Below are 16407 nucleotides of genomic sequence, written 5' to 3'. Positions count from 1 at the left end.
TTAAATATAATTTTTTTTTCGCACATGAAACTTGAATTGACAGGTCGGAGTCATTTTGCAAATGAAATTCCGCATTAATGAAATATATTAACGGGCAGGTGGGAATTGGGTTTGAATAACTATGTCGTTCGTTTAGTCTTAATTGTCGCGGGCAGTGATGTTATTATGGTCTGAAAATAATTCCGGGGAGTAATTCATTGTTCCAAGAATATTGCTCGAATTCCTGTTGACGTTAATCATTTTTGAGTTGAAATGTGTTGGAATCTCATCTCTCGTACTTGGGAATTAGAGGGAAAGCTGGGAAGGGTGCAGGGGGCGGTGGTTGTGGTGAATAAAGCGACCATTTCTACGACGAAGGTATTTCGCGGAAACTAATTTTAGGTTTCCGTAAAGAGGTAGAGTCTCTTTATTATAATAATATATATATATATATATATATGTATATATATATATATATATATATATATATATATATATATATATATATATATCTATATATACACACACACACACACACACACACACACACATATATATATAATTATATATATATATATATATATATATATATATATATATATATATATAAATGCTTTGTTATAATCTAATTTTCCATTCTGCCTCAGTTTTTGCACTTAACTTTGACGTTACCACATGCAGACGAATTGATTGATTTAATATCACAAAATCAGGAAATTAGTCATTGCTAATATATGACACTGAGGCTTGATTCATTTGTTGCAAGACTCCAGCAATATGGAATGAAATATGTCTTGCAAAATTTTGCATGGTTTGTGAATGCAGGTGAAACTCTTAAGTCGTGTTGGAATTATTTGCTAAAATATTTGATCTTGGTAAATGCTAATTCTCTTTTCAGTGCTGCAAATAAGCAAAGATTATTCTTAATCACCCACTGATTATTCATTTTTTATTCGCATTTAACATCCACACTTCACTTCCATAAAGGAGATTTAGCTCAACATTTTTCTTCATCCATTCTCAACTTGACATCCAAAAGTATTAACAAATCTTTTCCTAATTTTTGGATACACATACAATTTCCTGGGCTTCACATGTTCTGTGACTTGATCCTCCTACTAATCTATCAACACCCAAATACCTGCACAAAAGAACCTCCCAGTCTTACATTATCGTCTCAATATTTGATTGCTCCTTCTCCTTGGTTACCATTTACCTTCATAACTTTACGCTTAAATACATTTATTCTCAAATTTCTCCTCTTCCACTAGTCTATACAGGTTTTCTTCACTATCCCAAATCAACAGTCACTGGCTAACACTGGCCAAACCAACATCATCCACAACCCACTATCTCATTCCACAATTTTGCACTTACAATTTAGAGAATTTTTTTTTCCATTTCTCGTGTCACTCCGTCCATAAGCATAAAAATTCCATGGCGAAATAACGCACCATCGTCTCAAATTCCATTTTACAACAAATCAATCAAATAGGAGAGTGACTGCTTTTGTAGCAAACGCTTCAATTTCAAACATCTCAATACACTCCACACATACTAAAACGATTTTACCGTTACCTCTTCTATGTCCATGTATGCCCTGCACAGCTTTTTCCTAAACAATTGATCCTCACACAGTTTTCTTTGCTGCCCATGCTGTTCTCTTATCACCCCAAGTCATTTGTCTAACTTTCTCAATGAAAATTCCTCAAAACACCATTCCTAGTGTACTTATAGCATTAAGCTCTACTAGTCTTTCAGTCAAATGTACCACCTTTACATTTATACAGTGAAAGAATAATTATCCTCGCCCATCCCTTCAGAAACATTCTGTCATCCTGACATACCTTCTAAACCCTGGTCAGCCATTTAAATCGCGCTAGTGCTACCCTCCAGCAGCACCTCACCTGCATGTAATAACTTCAACTCCCGGTGTCTTTCCATTCCAGCATCCGAACTTGTTTTCCTTCCGTCCTAAACAGCTACTTCCACAGGCATTCCCAAAACTTGCACTAACCTATTTCATTCCTGCATCATTCAACCCGGCCCCTCTGCTATCTTTCACGTTCAGAAATTCAACAAACTTTAAAAATACCCCATCGACCCTTGACTTTTTTTTTTATTGCATATTAACATCTCTTCATTATATCATTTATACGTCAAATTAAATTTCACAAGGCACTGCAATTCAGCAGAGAGGAATCTTAAAAATATCTCCTAATAAAACAAAGTCTCCGTTTCCGTCGACATTATCACAGAGCAGTATCTAATCCCCGGCAAAGATTGCCCTTCCGGTCACGTTGCAATTTAAAAAGAGAGAGAGAGAGAGAGAGAGAGAGAGAGAGAGAGAGAGAGAGAGAGAGAGAGAGAGGTGAACCCTTCTTCCTCCTCCATGAAATATGCAAAGAAGCCACTTGATTAGGCAAAACAAACAGCCTTACCTCGAAATTTATGACCCCGGTGTTCTCCTTATCGAGGTTGTTGAACACGTAGTGTGGGTATTTGCTCAGACTGGCTGTGGAGAAGAAAGAACAATAAGTTAGGTAAACATTAGACAACCTGGGATGAAAAATTTAGGAATATCTTATACGAGGAAGAATTAAGAAAAAAAAAATTCCAACCAGATTTCTGTACCCTTTTCTGACGAAATCAGACGAGGGCAGACGAGAAGTCTCCAATTTTTGTGGAAGCTTAAAGCGGAGGAAACTCCAAAATGTAAAATTTCCATAAAAATTTTTTACGAAAGTCTGTGTTTATCGATAAAGGAAGTCTCGCTTAAGAAGACACATATCAATTAAGTAGCAAAATTACTTATGGAGATCCTTCAAAATATGAAGAAAATTGCGGCAAGATGACAATTGACTGTCCATTCTGAAAGCAAACGAAGAACGTCATGAAACTCATTAACTTGTTATTTTACTGTTCCTTGGAGATCAGATCCTTCATGCAATTATCTCAAGCATCAGACAACAGAAAAACAAAGGAAATAAGTGCATTACCTTATGAAACTAATACATATTAGATAAAAATGGACATTATAAAATATTAAAGTCTGCACTAAGACAACAGAAAAGCAAAAGAAATAAATGTACTACTTAGTAAAACTGACACATATTAGATAAAAAAATTAATTGCTAAACCATTACGGCGTCAGTATACCAGAGGGATTCAAAATTGCTTTACTAAATAAGTATGGTCAACTAATATATGCACGGGGAAGGCAGACTATGTTATACAATTACAGCAGACAGAAAGATAGATAGATAGACATGTAGAGAGAGAGAGAGAGAGAGGAGAGAGAGAGAGAGAGAGAGAGAAGAGATAATTTGCAAGAAGTCGCCCCTTGCAGGTTTGTCAGAGTTGCACACCATGCACTATTTCACAAAATTCTCCAGAGAGAGAGAGAGAGAGAGAGAGAGAGAGAGAGAGAGAGAGAGAGAGAGAGAGAGAAATGTTTACGAAAAAAACCATCGCCTGATCCCAAGCTTCCGCCATTAGCCAATTAACTGGTCATGAGAAAAAATGTAAATGATAATCTAACCCCTGGAGTGGATGTGGACGGGGTATGGCCAACAGGAAAGTCCAGAGTAAATTAACTTACCAAAAGGAGCACAGATTGCAAGCCCAATTTGCAGGAGCATTTGGGACTTTTTTTTTCTTTTTTAAGGGCGTGGTTTGAAGGGAAAAGGTTAAAAGCATAAGGGAAGATTTTAGGATATACTAAAAAGAAGAAGAAGAAAAAAAACTTGTCATTACCTCAAAACAGTGGCGTCGTTGTAGTTACCTTTTCATACTTACTTTACTTGAAAATAATTCCATTGTTTTAAATTTATAACAAACAGTGAATTACCTATACTAGAACTGTCAACCTCCTATGAAGAAGATGAAGGAACCTGGCTACATGATTAGGTAAATTCTCATATATATATATTATATATATATATTTTTATATATATATATATTCTATGCTGTGCTTGAGAGAGAGAGAGAGAGAGAGAGAGAGAGAGAGAGAGAGAGAGAGAGAGAGAGAGAGAGAATCAGGAAAATAGACATAAAAGAAATCCTCAAAGGTTCCCCGAACTCTTCTTAATAATGCCTATCAGGGATCGCTCTCCAAGTCACTCACCTCCCTTAGGGAACATCTGAAAATAAAGCTCCTTGAAAGCGTGTTCGGTAACGACTCCCGTGGGGCACCTGTCCTTGAAACTCCTGTAGAGGCGCTGCAGTTCCGGTCGCGTGAAGTGCGTCGTTCTGCAGAGGGCGTTGATGTCCTCGGGTCTGTAGCGGGGCTCTTGCTCTATGATCTCGAACTCGGCGTCTGTTGGCATGGAGAGAGAGAGTGAGAGTGAGCGTGAGAGTGCGAGGGAGAGATAGAGTAAAAATAATAATTTTACCGAATGGTTACTTTGCATTAATCTATATATCTAACTGCATTTTTATAAAATCATGTTCATTTTCATAGATTAATTATCGGGGCTCTTGCCCTATGATCTCGAATTCGGCGTCTGTTGGCATGGAGAGAGAGTGACAGTGAGCGTGAGAGTGAGAGGGAGAGATAGAGTTAAAATAATAGTTTTAGGCCGAATGTTTAATTTGTATTATTTTATATATCTAACTCCATCTTAATAGAAAAATATTATTTTCATAGTTTAATTATTTTTGCTATTTCCTAAAAAGAATGCTCAGGGTGTGGTACCTTGTTTAGCCAGCATATATGGTTTTACGGCTCATTTAAGAAGAACCTGTGATGGGATATACATTTAGTTGTTTCCCGTCTCACCTTGCACCATCAACTTACCTATCCATTTACTCTGTACCATCACACGAATTAAAAAAAGTCTTTTCCCATCCTTCTTTTCATGTATACTTATGTATATTCTTCTTTGGACACAGGACTCGCCATTTTCATTTACTCCAGGAACTCCATGACACCAGCAACATTCTCTTCTCCGTCACGTACCTTTGCATTTAAATCACCAAGCACAACCACCCTTTTATATTTTCCAAAGCCAGCCTAGCACAGGCTCAGACTCTCCAAAAATCTCTCAGCTTTTATTTTTTTTCAACAATGAATCTGACTCAGACACTCCTTCCATAAACACATTTGTACTATTTCGCACATCTCAAGTTTTCCTGACACTATAAGTACCACTGCAAGTTTTCCTGACACTATAAGTACTACCTCAAGTTTTCCTGACACAATAAGTACCACTTCAAGTTTTCCTGACACAATAAGTACCACCTCAAGTTTTCCTGACACAATAAGTACCACTTCAAGTTTTCCTGACACTATTAGTACCACCTCAAGTTTTCGTTACACAATAAGTACCACTTTAAGTTTTCGTGACACAATAAGTACCACTTCAAGTTTTCCTGACACTATAAGTACCACTTCAAGTTTTCCTGACACTATAAGTACCACTTCAAGTTTTCCTGACACTATAAGTACCACCTCAAGATTTCCTGACACAATAAGTACCACTTCAAGTTTTCCTGACAATATAAGTACCACCTCAAGTTTTCCTGACACTATAAGTACCACTTCAAGTTTTCCTGACACTATAAGTACCACCTCAAGTTTTCCTGACACAATAAGTACCACCTCAAGTTTTCCTGACACTATAAGTACCATTCAAGGTCAAGTTTCCCCTGACACTATAAGTACCATTTCAAGTTTTCCTGACACTATAAGTACCACTTCAAGTTTTCCTGACACTATAAGTACCATTTCAAGTTTTCCTGACACTATAAGTACCACTTCAAGTTTTCCTGACACTATAAGTACCATTTCAAGTTTTCCTGACACAATAAGTACCACCTCAAGTTTTCCTGACACTATAAGTACCATTTCAAGTTTTCCTGACACTATAAGTACCATTTCAAGTTTTCCTGACACTATAAGTACCATTTCAAGTTTTCCTGACACTATAAGTACCACTTCAAGTTTTCCTGACACTATAAGTACCATTTCAAGTTTTCCTGACACTATAAGTACCATTTCAAGTTTTCCTGACACTATAAGTACCATTTCAAGTTTTCCTGACACTATAAGTACCACCTCAAGATTTCCTTACACAATAACTACCACTTCAAGTTTTCCTGACATAATAAGTACCACTTCAAGCTTTCCTGACACAATAAGTACCACTTCAAGTTTTCCTGACACTATACGTACCACCTCAAGTTTTCCTGACACAATAAGTACCACCTCAAGTTTTCCTGACACTATAAGTACCACCTCAAGTTTTCCTGACACTATAAGTACTACCTCAAGTTTTCCTGACACAATAAGTACTACCTCTGCCCTGGATCTACACCTTTCCACAATCATCGGCACTATCTTTATTTATTTGTCCCATTCCAAGACTAACTGCCCTTTTACATATGGCTAACTAAGCCCCAAAACATACAGTTGTTCTCCACAATTAATAATAATAGTAATAATAATAATTCACACACACATACATACACACACACACATATATATATATACATATAATATATATATATATATATATATATATATATATAGATATATCAGATATATATATTCTAACAGACAAATTTATATTCCATAAGCACCCCTAGGTACCCTTTAATTCCCAACATTTCAAATTCAAATTCATTTTTCAATGGCCCTAATGAATAACTCTGCATTCTACCTCCTGAAAAGAGCATTTGCATAAAAGCATCCACATAATGACGCTTTTGTCCATTCAAAAGGTTCCAATTGCAGCTACAAAAAAAATCACCGTTTTGGGGGGCAATAATGCAAAACACTTTATCGCCTAAAATAAACCCTTTTAGCTTTGCCCGGATGATAATCAAGATAACACAGTGCCACGTACATGCGCAATGCATGTTTGAGCGTATGAACTTCCCAACATTTTTCTTTTACCAGATAATTTTGCTTCCTAGTGAGGAAGACGCCTGTGGGTATTACCCACCCTGTTTAAGTCGTCTTTTTTTTTTTTCTTTTTTGAGAGGTGTTAGCCCCAGGGGGGCGTCTGGCGTATTTTGGTGCTCACCAATCTAAGTACTGTCCAGACGCAACATTGCTTAACCTTTCTGACAGACAGACAATCGGAAGAACATATTTGTAAATTCACGCGGTATAAGTCTATGACAGAAGAGTACATGTATGAATATATAAAGTATATGAACATCGTTGTCCATTATATATATTATATATATATATATATATATATATATATATATATATATATATATATATATATATATATATATATATATATATATATGGGAGCCGCTCAGAAGAGTGACAGATCAGAAGTGACAACATAAGAGTGACAAAATGACGTTTTTTAACACTAGATTATTGGAATGCACGGGGTACTAAAACAGGTTCAGCGATTAAATATTCATTTCTTTTGTTCTGTGATTAAAAGATTTATTTCTTTTTTGACAAAATTTCCTTTTTTTAACACTAGATTATTGGAATGCACGGGGTACTAAAACAGGTTCAGAGATTAAATATTCATTTCTTTTGTTCTGTGATTAAAATATTTATTTCTTTTTTGAACATAAAATAACTAAAAATGTTTAAATCATGACATGCGAAAAAAATGTACACATAAAATTGCTTTAAATATTAACATTTTTGTAAACAAAACATTAAAATCAAATTATTGTTTTCAATCTTCATCAGTGTCTTCCTCTAAGTTGCTAGCCCCATTACTTGTACCTAAGAGTAAATTGTGAGCAATTCCCTTGACGTATTCATTCAAAGAGACTTGTCCCTGTCTTAATACTGTTGCGAGTCTATTCTCTCTTTGAATTTGTTCTTTCTACTTCTTAATCGGAGTAATGCCTGATGTTAGACGTTGTACCTCTTAGTCTGTGCGATGATCATCTTTCGTAAACTCCCTAATCATTGAGAATACCCCCAAATGGTAACGCTCAACTACTGTGTCAAATCTCCTGTGCCAAGCTTCTACACAATTATTTGTTCTTGGAAGATTGTGTCGTTGCAAGTGATGAATGCTCCATATAGTAGGATTAAATCGTGGAGGATGACGTACATGATTTTGTCTTGGCCTTCCTCTTCCTCTTCGTGGAATTATACGCCTCCCTAGCACATAAGTCTCCAAAATATTTATGGACTGGCTCAGCTTCATCTGGAATGTCATTTAAGAGACTTAAATACGCATCATGGATTTCATCAGGCCGTAAAAATGCTAGGGCAGCCAATCTTCGTAAGCTTAAAGCTAAATTTCCATCATTTTTGTAAGCATCAACAAGGTTATGCTTTTGAATACTTCGGTATATACTTTGGCACAGGTGAAAAAAGCATCCGGTGATTGTAGCATCGGGAAATTTTTCTTGGAGAGCTTTGATGCAAGATCATTCAAAATCTGCCATGATGACTGTAGGAATTAGTTGAATTCCTTTTGCTTCGGCAACTGAAAGTAAATGTTCTAGCATTGATAAATATATTTGTGTAGTTCTCCCAGGCAACAACGCATATACAGCTGGGAAAGTTTGCCCGTGGAATATGTTATGGATAGTGTATATCTGATAGAATTGTCGAGGGCAAGTCTTAAATGTTCCATCCAGGAACCAGATATTTGAGTCGGCTAATCTTTTCACTGCCAAAAGCTATGATTCTTTCCTGTACCTCTTCATCCTCGATTTCTGCTTCCAAACCCTCACTCTCGGTTTTTGTATCAAACAAAAGGAAGTTTCTCTCTCCTGTATGGGTAACCTGTCACTTATTTGGGATTACCAGATCTATGGCAGATTCTGCTTCCACTGGAAATTCTTTTTTACGTATACGATGGATAGTTTGCCTCATCGCTGATGCAGATGGCATTTCAGAACCATAGTTTATATCTACATTCTGTCTAGTTTCTTGTATAATTGCCGCTGGTGTTGCATTTGAAGTCCTAGCCTGGCCTTTAAGTTCTGCAATAGATTGTAGTATCTCTTTTCTCCCAGCAAGCGGTGCATGATTATGTGCCTTTCCTCCGGATATCGAGCCACCTTGTTCATTTAATAAAAGCGAAACTCCACGAAGTGTTGCAGCACCACCACAATTTTTGTCCTCGCACCGGAAATAATGATTCTGACCTCGGGACCTCTGATGTCGGTATATGTGCTCTCTGAAGACTAGCTTTTCTTTTCCTTTTTGGGATGTGGCAAAACTGTATTCATCCATTATGGGCAAGACGATGTGAAAATACAATATGCTCTCTAAGGAACACCTAATCCAGCCAAAAGCTATCAGACAACAAAACAGTTTCTTGAAAATATTTTAGAATGTAGCCTTCACCTAGACATTTTCGAACAACTGCTATTCTAAGAGATGTAAGTGCTGTGAAGATAGTACAAGTATCAACAACCATTACTGTTATTTCGTAGTTATAACAATCATTAAGTCAAAGAGAGAGAGAGAGAGAGAGAGAGAGAGAGAGTGTGTTTATGTGTGTGTGTGTGTGTGTGTGTGAGTGAGTGAGTGAGTGAGAGTTCTTTAAGATCCCGATAATATATTGCTAACTTGTCACTTTTCTGTTAAGTTTGCATATTTTCATATTTGTCACTCTTGAATTTTTTTTCCAGAATTGTCACTCTTTTGTTATGTCACTCTTATGATTTTTTGTTCAGGTTTGTCACTCTTTTGTTATGTCACTCTTTCGAAATGTCACTCTTTCAATACACACCCATATATATATGTAAATATATATATATATATATATATATATATATATATAATATATATATATATATGAATGTATTACTGTAATCTAACAAAGCCCTATAAAAGTTTAAAAAGCACATAAGAATGCTACCAACAGGAGAAAGCCGTATATTTCGATTACTTTGTGTTAACAGAGTTTTTATAGGCCTTTTAAACTATATATATATATATATATATATATATATATATATATATATATATATATATATATATATATATATGAATTTTTATCACATCACCGTGATTCATATAAATATACCGTGATTCATATAAAGGACAAATGTCCTTTAATATCCAATTCTCTCTACCCCGGAATTGATATATTTTCATATATGTTAACCGAAGGAGAATTTTTTTAGTTGATAACAATTTCATCCTCTCGTGGGTTCGAACCAGCGCCCAGAGGGCTTAGGAGAAGTCAGGATTCCAGTGACATTATTGACTCGACCAACAAGTGAGGTTACAAAAGTTGATAACCGAACCCGATCTTATTAAAGGACATTTGTAGCTCGATGTATATATATAACGTTATGCGTCTGTGTATGTATATTATATATGTATATATATATGTAATATATATATATAGCTATATATATATGTATATATATACATATAATATATATATATATAATATATATATATATATCATATATATATATATATATATATATATATATACATACATACTATATACTATATATATTAACTATATATATATATATATATATATATATTTGTACTAATTAATGTAAGCATCCTGTACACGAATTTTACAAACAGGCGTAATTTTAGCGAGCCCACACTCTGGGGCCCAATTACATGGAGTACTGGTCTCCCCGCAAAACTCTGCACGTTTCTATTTTTCGTTCTCTGTTCTGTTCATTTTAGTTGGATCTGCATGAAGCCAGTTCTAGAACCACAGAATTATACCCTAAAGAACTACGAAGTAGGCAAAAGCTGGTTATCCCAAGGGACAAACAGCATCTGCAAATGGAAAACGTCAGTGAACAGAATATTGCCATTTCATTCCTCAATTTATCAAAAAAAATTTTTGTAATAAGTGAGATATATTCTTTATGTATTTCTCTTTACTTTCTCTTCCTTATGAGCACTATATTCTTTGGAAGTTTGAATTTCAAGTCAATGTCCCATGCGAGTTTGATCCATATGAGTAGGGTTCACTTTCTGAATAATAATATTACCACTGAGAAAACCTCACTAATCAATATTTCCAAATATATAAAGAATAGACATTCGTTTAATTTGTGATGCGAAATAACTTATTGATGATACGTTTGTTCTCTTCAAGGGTGAATACGAGGCTGACCTGTTCCTCGACTACGTAAATACACTTCACCAGAACATGAAATTTACAATAGAAAAAAAGAGGAGAACAACTGTCTGTCATTTCTGGACGTTCAAGTGTATAGACAAGACAACTCTTTTAACACCACGAGTTTTAGAAAGAAAACTTTTACAGGACTCGGATCTAATTTTTATAGTAGTTGTTATTTTAATTTTAAGGTTAATTCCATTTTTACCCTCCTTAATAGAGCACTAGTCCTCTCATCTAACTGGAATGCCTTTCACAATGAGATTCTATTTCTAGTTAATTTCTTTAAAGGTAACTGTTTCCCACCTAGGTTAGTATATAGAAAATTGAATAAATTACTAAATAGACATTTCTCTAAAAAACCTGACGTTCCAACTGTACCAAAAATGAGTTTCTATGCAACCTTTCCATATATCCATGACCTAACTTTTCAAAAAAGATTCACACAAATTATTCATGACCATTTCCCAGCCATATCAGTCAAATTAATTCCCAAAAATCCTCTTAATATAGGCTCCTTTTTTAAGATAAAAGATCAGCTGTGTCCTTATATGTCTTCTGGTGTCATCTACAAATATACTTGCCCTAAATGTATTTCAGGGATTTACGTGGGATCCACCAGTCGACTACTTAAGGTGCGCATCGATTCACATCGGGGAATCAGTTTCCGCACAGGGAGCAGAATCTCAAACCCAGAGCACTCCAATATCAGGAACCATGCAAAACAATGTAAAACCTACATTGACAACAAAGATTTCGGTGTAATCGGTCATACTACCAAACCACAAGAGTTAACAATCCTTGAGTCGTTGTTTATAAAACAACTCGTACCATCATTAAACACCCATACATCTGCGAGTCAATTGTATTTAGCATAAGTTCGTACTGTGGTGGTTTCCTTCCATTTAGTTCCTTGCTGTCTCACCTCTAGGTTGGTTGTGTTTTTATTTTTATTTTTATCTATTTCATTTTTACTCTAATGTATTTTAAATAACTTTTAGACTATACCTTTAACTTTTTTATGTTTTTATCTTTTCTTATGTGCAGCCCAGAAGATGTAATTCTGTAAATAATTACGAAACGTCGGCAAAATAATAAAAAAAAGACAGCCTAGTGATGTGTGGTTTTCGTCCGTCTTCCTCTGATTATATATATATATATATATATATATATATATATATATATATATATATATATATATATATATATATATATATTCTCGAAATGGGACACTGGAGATTTTCTGCCTACTCAAGATGGAACGAGCGAGCTGCTTAAATCAATTGGCTCTAACATGACGAGAGAAGAAAACGGGTCCCAATTACCCAAAAGAGCGACCCATTTGAACGAATGAGCGCTCATGGAGGAAGGTCCTGTGTCCAAATGGCAGAGGAGGATAACGATCGCCTGCATTTTTGAGGTTCGACTTGAGAGGATGATTAGGATTCTTTGAAGTCCTTTCCATTTTCTCCACTCCTTCTTAATCCTTAAGGGACTCCCAACCAATTCTTTTAGGGAAATTTTTCCATTTGGTTTTCCGAGGTGCTCTCTTTTTCACATGATGAGAGCAGTAGATCTCTCTCTCTCTCTCTCTCTCTCTCTCTCTCTCTCTCTCTCTCTCACAGTGCATTTTGGTATGGATAATTATTTGGCGAAGACTACTTGACTATATCAAGAGGTTGGAAATGAGTAATTCTTAGATCCTTTTTTAAGCATAAGCCAAACTGCCATTTCTGGTATTGATATTTGACTAAATAGCCTATAGTTTATGTGATTAAACAATGCATAGTAAAATAAAGTCAAATACTGACATCTGCATATTGATATTCATGCCTTATTGAGTCAAAGACATAATCATGCTAATGAAATTTCATATAAGCGCAAATGTCATGGTATCCTACACCCAATGGTCAATGAACACTTTTCTATTCTATATAATAATTTTACGTATAGTTTGAGCTCGGTGTTAATGATTTTCTGGAACTTCTGATCAGCTTCATGTCCATACGACTACTGACTGACTATAGTAGATTCACATCAACCGTGCATCTGAGGCCTAGGCCAGTCCCTTACGTCGCTGCTGATTGGATGTTGATAAGCCAATTTCTGGAGAGTTCACATAGGCAGGATGTATGTTCTAACTATCCTGAGGGATATGTCTTCCCTCAGGAGAGGTGGAACATAGATCCTACCCATGTGAACTCTCGAGAGAGACTGAGTTTCCAGCCCTGCGATTGACTTATCAACAGCCAATCAGGAGCGTCGTCGTAAGGGACTGGCCTAGGCATCATATGCACGGTTGATGTGAATCTACTATAGGCTATATATACTGACGTCACAGGGATGCACTGCAAATAATGATTTTACAGGTAAGTCCGGAATTCTCGTAAATCCTGAGAGAGAGAGAGAGAGAGATGAGACTATCTCAAAAGGGATTCTTCCATAACTAATATAAAGACTCAAGACAAGGAAACAACAGATGCAAACAAAACCTATTTTTGTTTTAGATTTAGCTGACCTTATGCCAGCACGGGCTCTTGCTCACAGAGCAGACCGTAAGGACTAAACAAGAACTCTCTCCGTGTTAAGCAAACATTTCAAACCACAAGATTCACTTCTTTAGCCCAGAAGCTTCAAAATGCCGAATTTCTTTTTTTTATGATGAACAGAGGGAAAGAAAATCAGGTTTTTCTTTAGTCTTTTAGAAACAAATCACTTTTAGTTCGCGTTTGAAACATGATATTTTTCGTTTCCTTGGGATAATCAAATTTACCCGAGGAGGAGGAGGAGGAGGAGGAATGAAACTAAATTATGTTTGGCCTCTTCTCCAAGAATAGGTCTACCTATGCTGTCCCCGGATTAATCTTGCCCTCCAAGGATAAAAGGTTAAACAATTTTTATTTCCTGAGAATTCCCCTTTCGGAGAATCCTTTCGTGACATAGGAGAGGCTAAAAAGGTCTTATTTGCTCATGATGTACCCTCCAAGTTGCCGTGTACAACCTTACATGTACACACACTTAAATACGTACATACACACATATGTACATACAGTATATCTATACACACATATACTGACGATCTATCGCTAAAACATGCGATATTTAATGTTGTCGTAGAGCTGGAGGAAGGAATAAAAGTTGACCAAGCGTATACATACAATTATATCTATAGAAATTATATATAGATATATAATATATTAATATATATATTTATAATATATTATAATATATATATATATATAGATATATAATGTATGTGTGCGCGCGTGCGTGTGTTTTATATATATATATATATATATATATATATATATATATATATATATGAATGTATGTATGAATAGATACACACACACATACACACACACACACACACACACACACACACACATATATATATATATATATATATATATATATATATATATATATATATGCATATATAATTAGGCATATATACAATTTGCTTTAAGATGTGGCTATGTATATATATATATTATATATATATATATATATATATATATATATATATATATATATGTATATGTATGTATAAAGCAGTCACTGCCGGATTCCTATTTCCATTTCTGAATTTCCGTCTACAAAAAGTCCGACAAACGACACATCGACCCTTTCCATTTTACAGACAACACACTCACTCCTACTTGTGCTACTCCCGTATTCTTTTTACAGGGAAATTCAATTTCTTATTCAGAATCTGTGAGCTTCGCTGTGAACACTACCATTACTACTACTAGTAGTAGTAGTAGTACTATAGTAGATTCACATCAACCGTACATTTAAAGTCTAGGCCCGTTTCTTACGACGCTCCTGATTGGCTGTTGATAAGCCAATCGCAGGGCTGGAAACTCTCTGTCTCTCTCTCGAGAGCTCTCATAGGCAGGTTGTATGTTCCCCCTCTCCTGAGGGATACATTTTTCAAACGTAGCCCTGAGGAGAGGTGGAACATACATCCTGCCCATGTGAACTTTCGAGAGAGACTGAGAGTTTCCAGCCCTGCGATTGGCTTATCAACTGCCAATCAGGACTGTCGTAAGGGACGGGCCTAGACATCAAATGCACGGTTGATGTGAATCTACTATAGTAAAACCAAATTTTTCCGACGTATTACGGCGATAGCAAGGTCTAGATAGCAAATGCGCGATCAAATTGAATATTTTTGTCCACTTTACAACTGGAGTCTATTCAGGCACATTCGAATTCTGATTTGAGATTGGAATATAAAATCTAGGACAAAGGCCAAACGCTGGGACCTATTAGGTCATTCAGCGAGGGAAGCAGCGCGTAAAGGAGATTTTAAAGGTGTAACAGAGAGAAAACCTCGCAATTGCACTATGAAACAAGTGTTGGGAGACGGTGGAAAGTAAGATGGATGAAAGAGAATATGAAAGGAGGTACAGTAAAAGGAATGATGGGGGTTGCAGCTAGGGGCCAAAGGGACGCTGTGAAGAACAGCTTTAAATAATGCCCACAGTGCACAGTGTGAGGTGCACTGACGGCACTATCCCCCTATGTCGTCGAATTCTGATGAAATGCTTTTTTACCACAGTAAATTAAAACGTTCTCAACTGGGACAAAACAGCAGCAATGACAACAACAATAGCCGCATCTGCGCAAAAAAAATATATATATATATATATATATATATATAGATAAAATAAATAAATATATAAGTAAATAAATAAATAAAATTTAAAAAATAAATAAATACAGGGATTCATACAGGTTGGGGCTAGTAACCAAACCTACCTCTCTCTCTCTCTTTCTTCCTCTCTCTTCTCTCTCTTCCTCTCTCTCTCTCGTCTCTCTCAAATCCTCTCTCTCCTTCTCCTCTCTCTCTCCTTTTCATTTCCTTTTGAGAAATGGGGTCAAGTGGCTGTAAGCGACAAGAGTAAACATGGAGTAAAAGCATGGCCACCGAGAGAGAAGGCCGGCTCGATGGGGGCGCGAAGCAGGGAAGGTAGTCCGATGGTTGTGCTTTAATCCGCATCTCGGATAAACTTTCTTAAACATTTGTGATGCTCTCTTGACTTCCTATGGTATAATTGATAATCATTCATAGGAAATAGAAGAAATTACTTGTGGTTGATATATAAAAGAATTAATTTATGGATGATAAATAAAAGAAGTAGTTTAAGGATGATAGAATTATAATGCTAGTAAAAAAAATAGTACATCAAGATAAGTTATATACATGTAAGTAAACAAAAAGAAGCAGTGACTTTACAAAGCATAATCATAATCATAAATTGGTGCTATAAATATGGAATAAACAAAAATAAAAAAATAATGATAATTTACTCTCTAAATTATTATTTGAAATGCTGGAAGTATTATTTTTTCGTAACAGTCTCCAACT

The 16407-nt window shown here is 35.7% G+C and overlaps 1 protein-coding gene across 3 annotated transcripts in view; it reads right to left on the bottom strand.

Annotated features, from left to right (window-relative positions):
* Nucleotides 1–16407, bottom strand: part of LOC135217695 (Kv channel-interacting protein 1-like) — a 65667-nt gene that overhangs the window by 13822 nt on the left and 35438 nt on the right. For all 3 annotated transcript variants that reach the window (XR_010315166.1, XR_010315165.1, XM_064253672.1), the window contains exons 2-3: nt 4106–4297; nt 2421–2494 (exon numbers count right to left, since the gene is read on the bottom strand). Coding sequence is in view for 1 of the 3 variants with exons in the window: in XM_064253672.1 (XP_064109742.1) it covers nt 2421–2494; nt 4106–4297 (266 nt within the window). In the remaining 2 variants the exon portion in view is untranslated. The remainder of the gene's footprint in view (nt 1–2420; nt 2495–4105; nt 4298–16407) is intronic.

This window comes from Macrobrachium nipponense, chromosome 7 (genome assembly GCF_015104395.2).
Source record: "Macrobrachium nipponense isolate FS-2020 chromosome 7, ASM1510439v2, whole genome shotgun sequence".
In the NCBI taxonomy this organism is placed as follows: domain Eukaryota; kingdom Metazoa; phylum Arthropoda; class Malacostraca; order Decapoda; family Palaemonidae; genus Macrobrachium; species Macrobrachium nipponense.
Note: the sequence above shows the minus strand (reverse complement) of the source record. Positions and strands in the feature narration are given on the sequence as shown.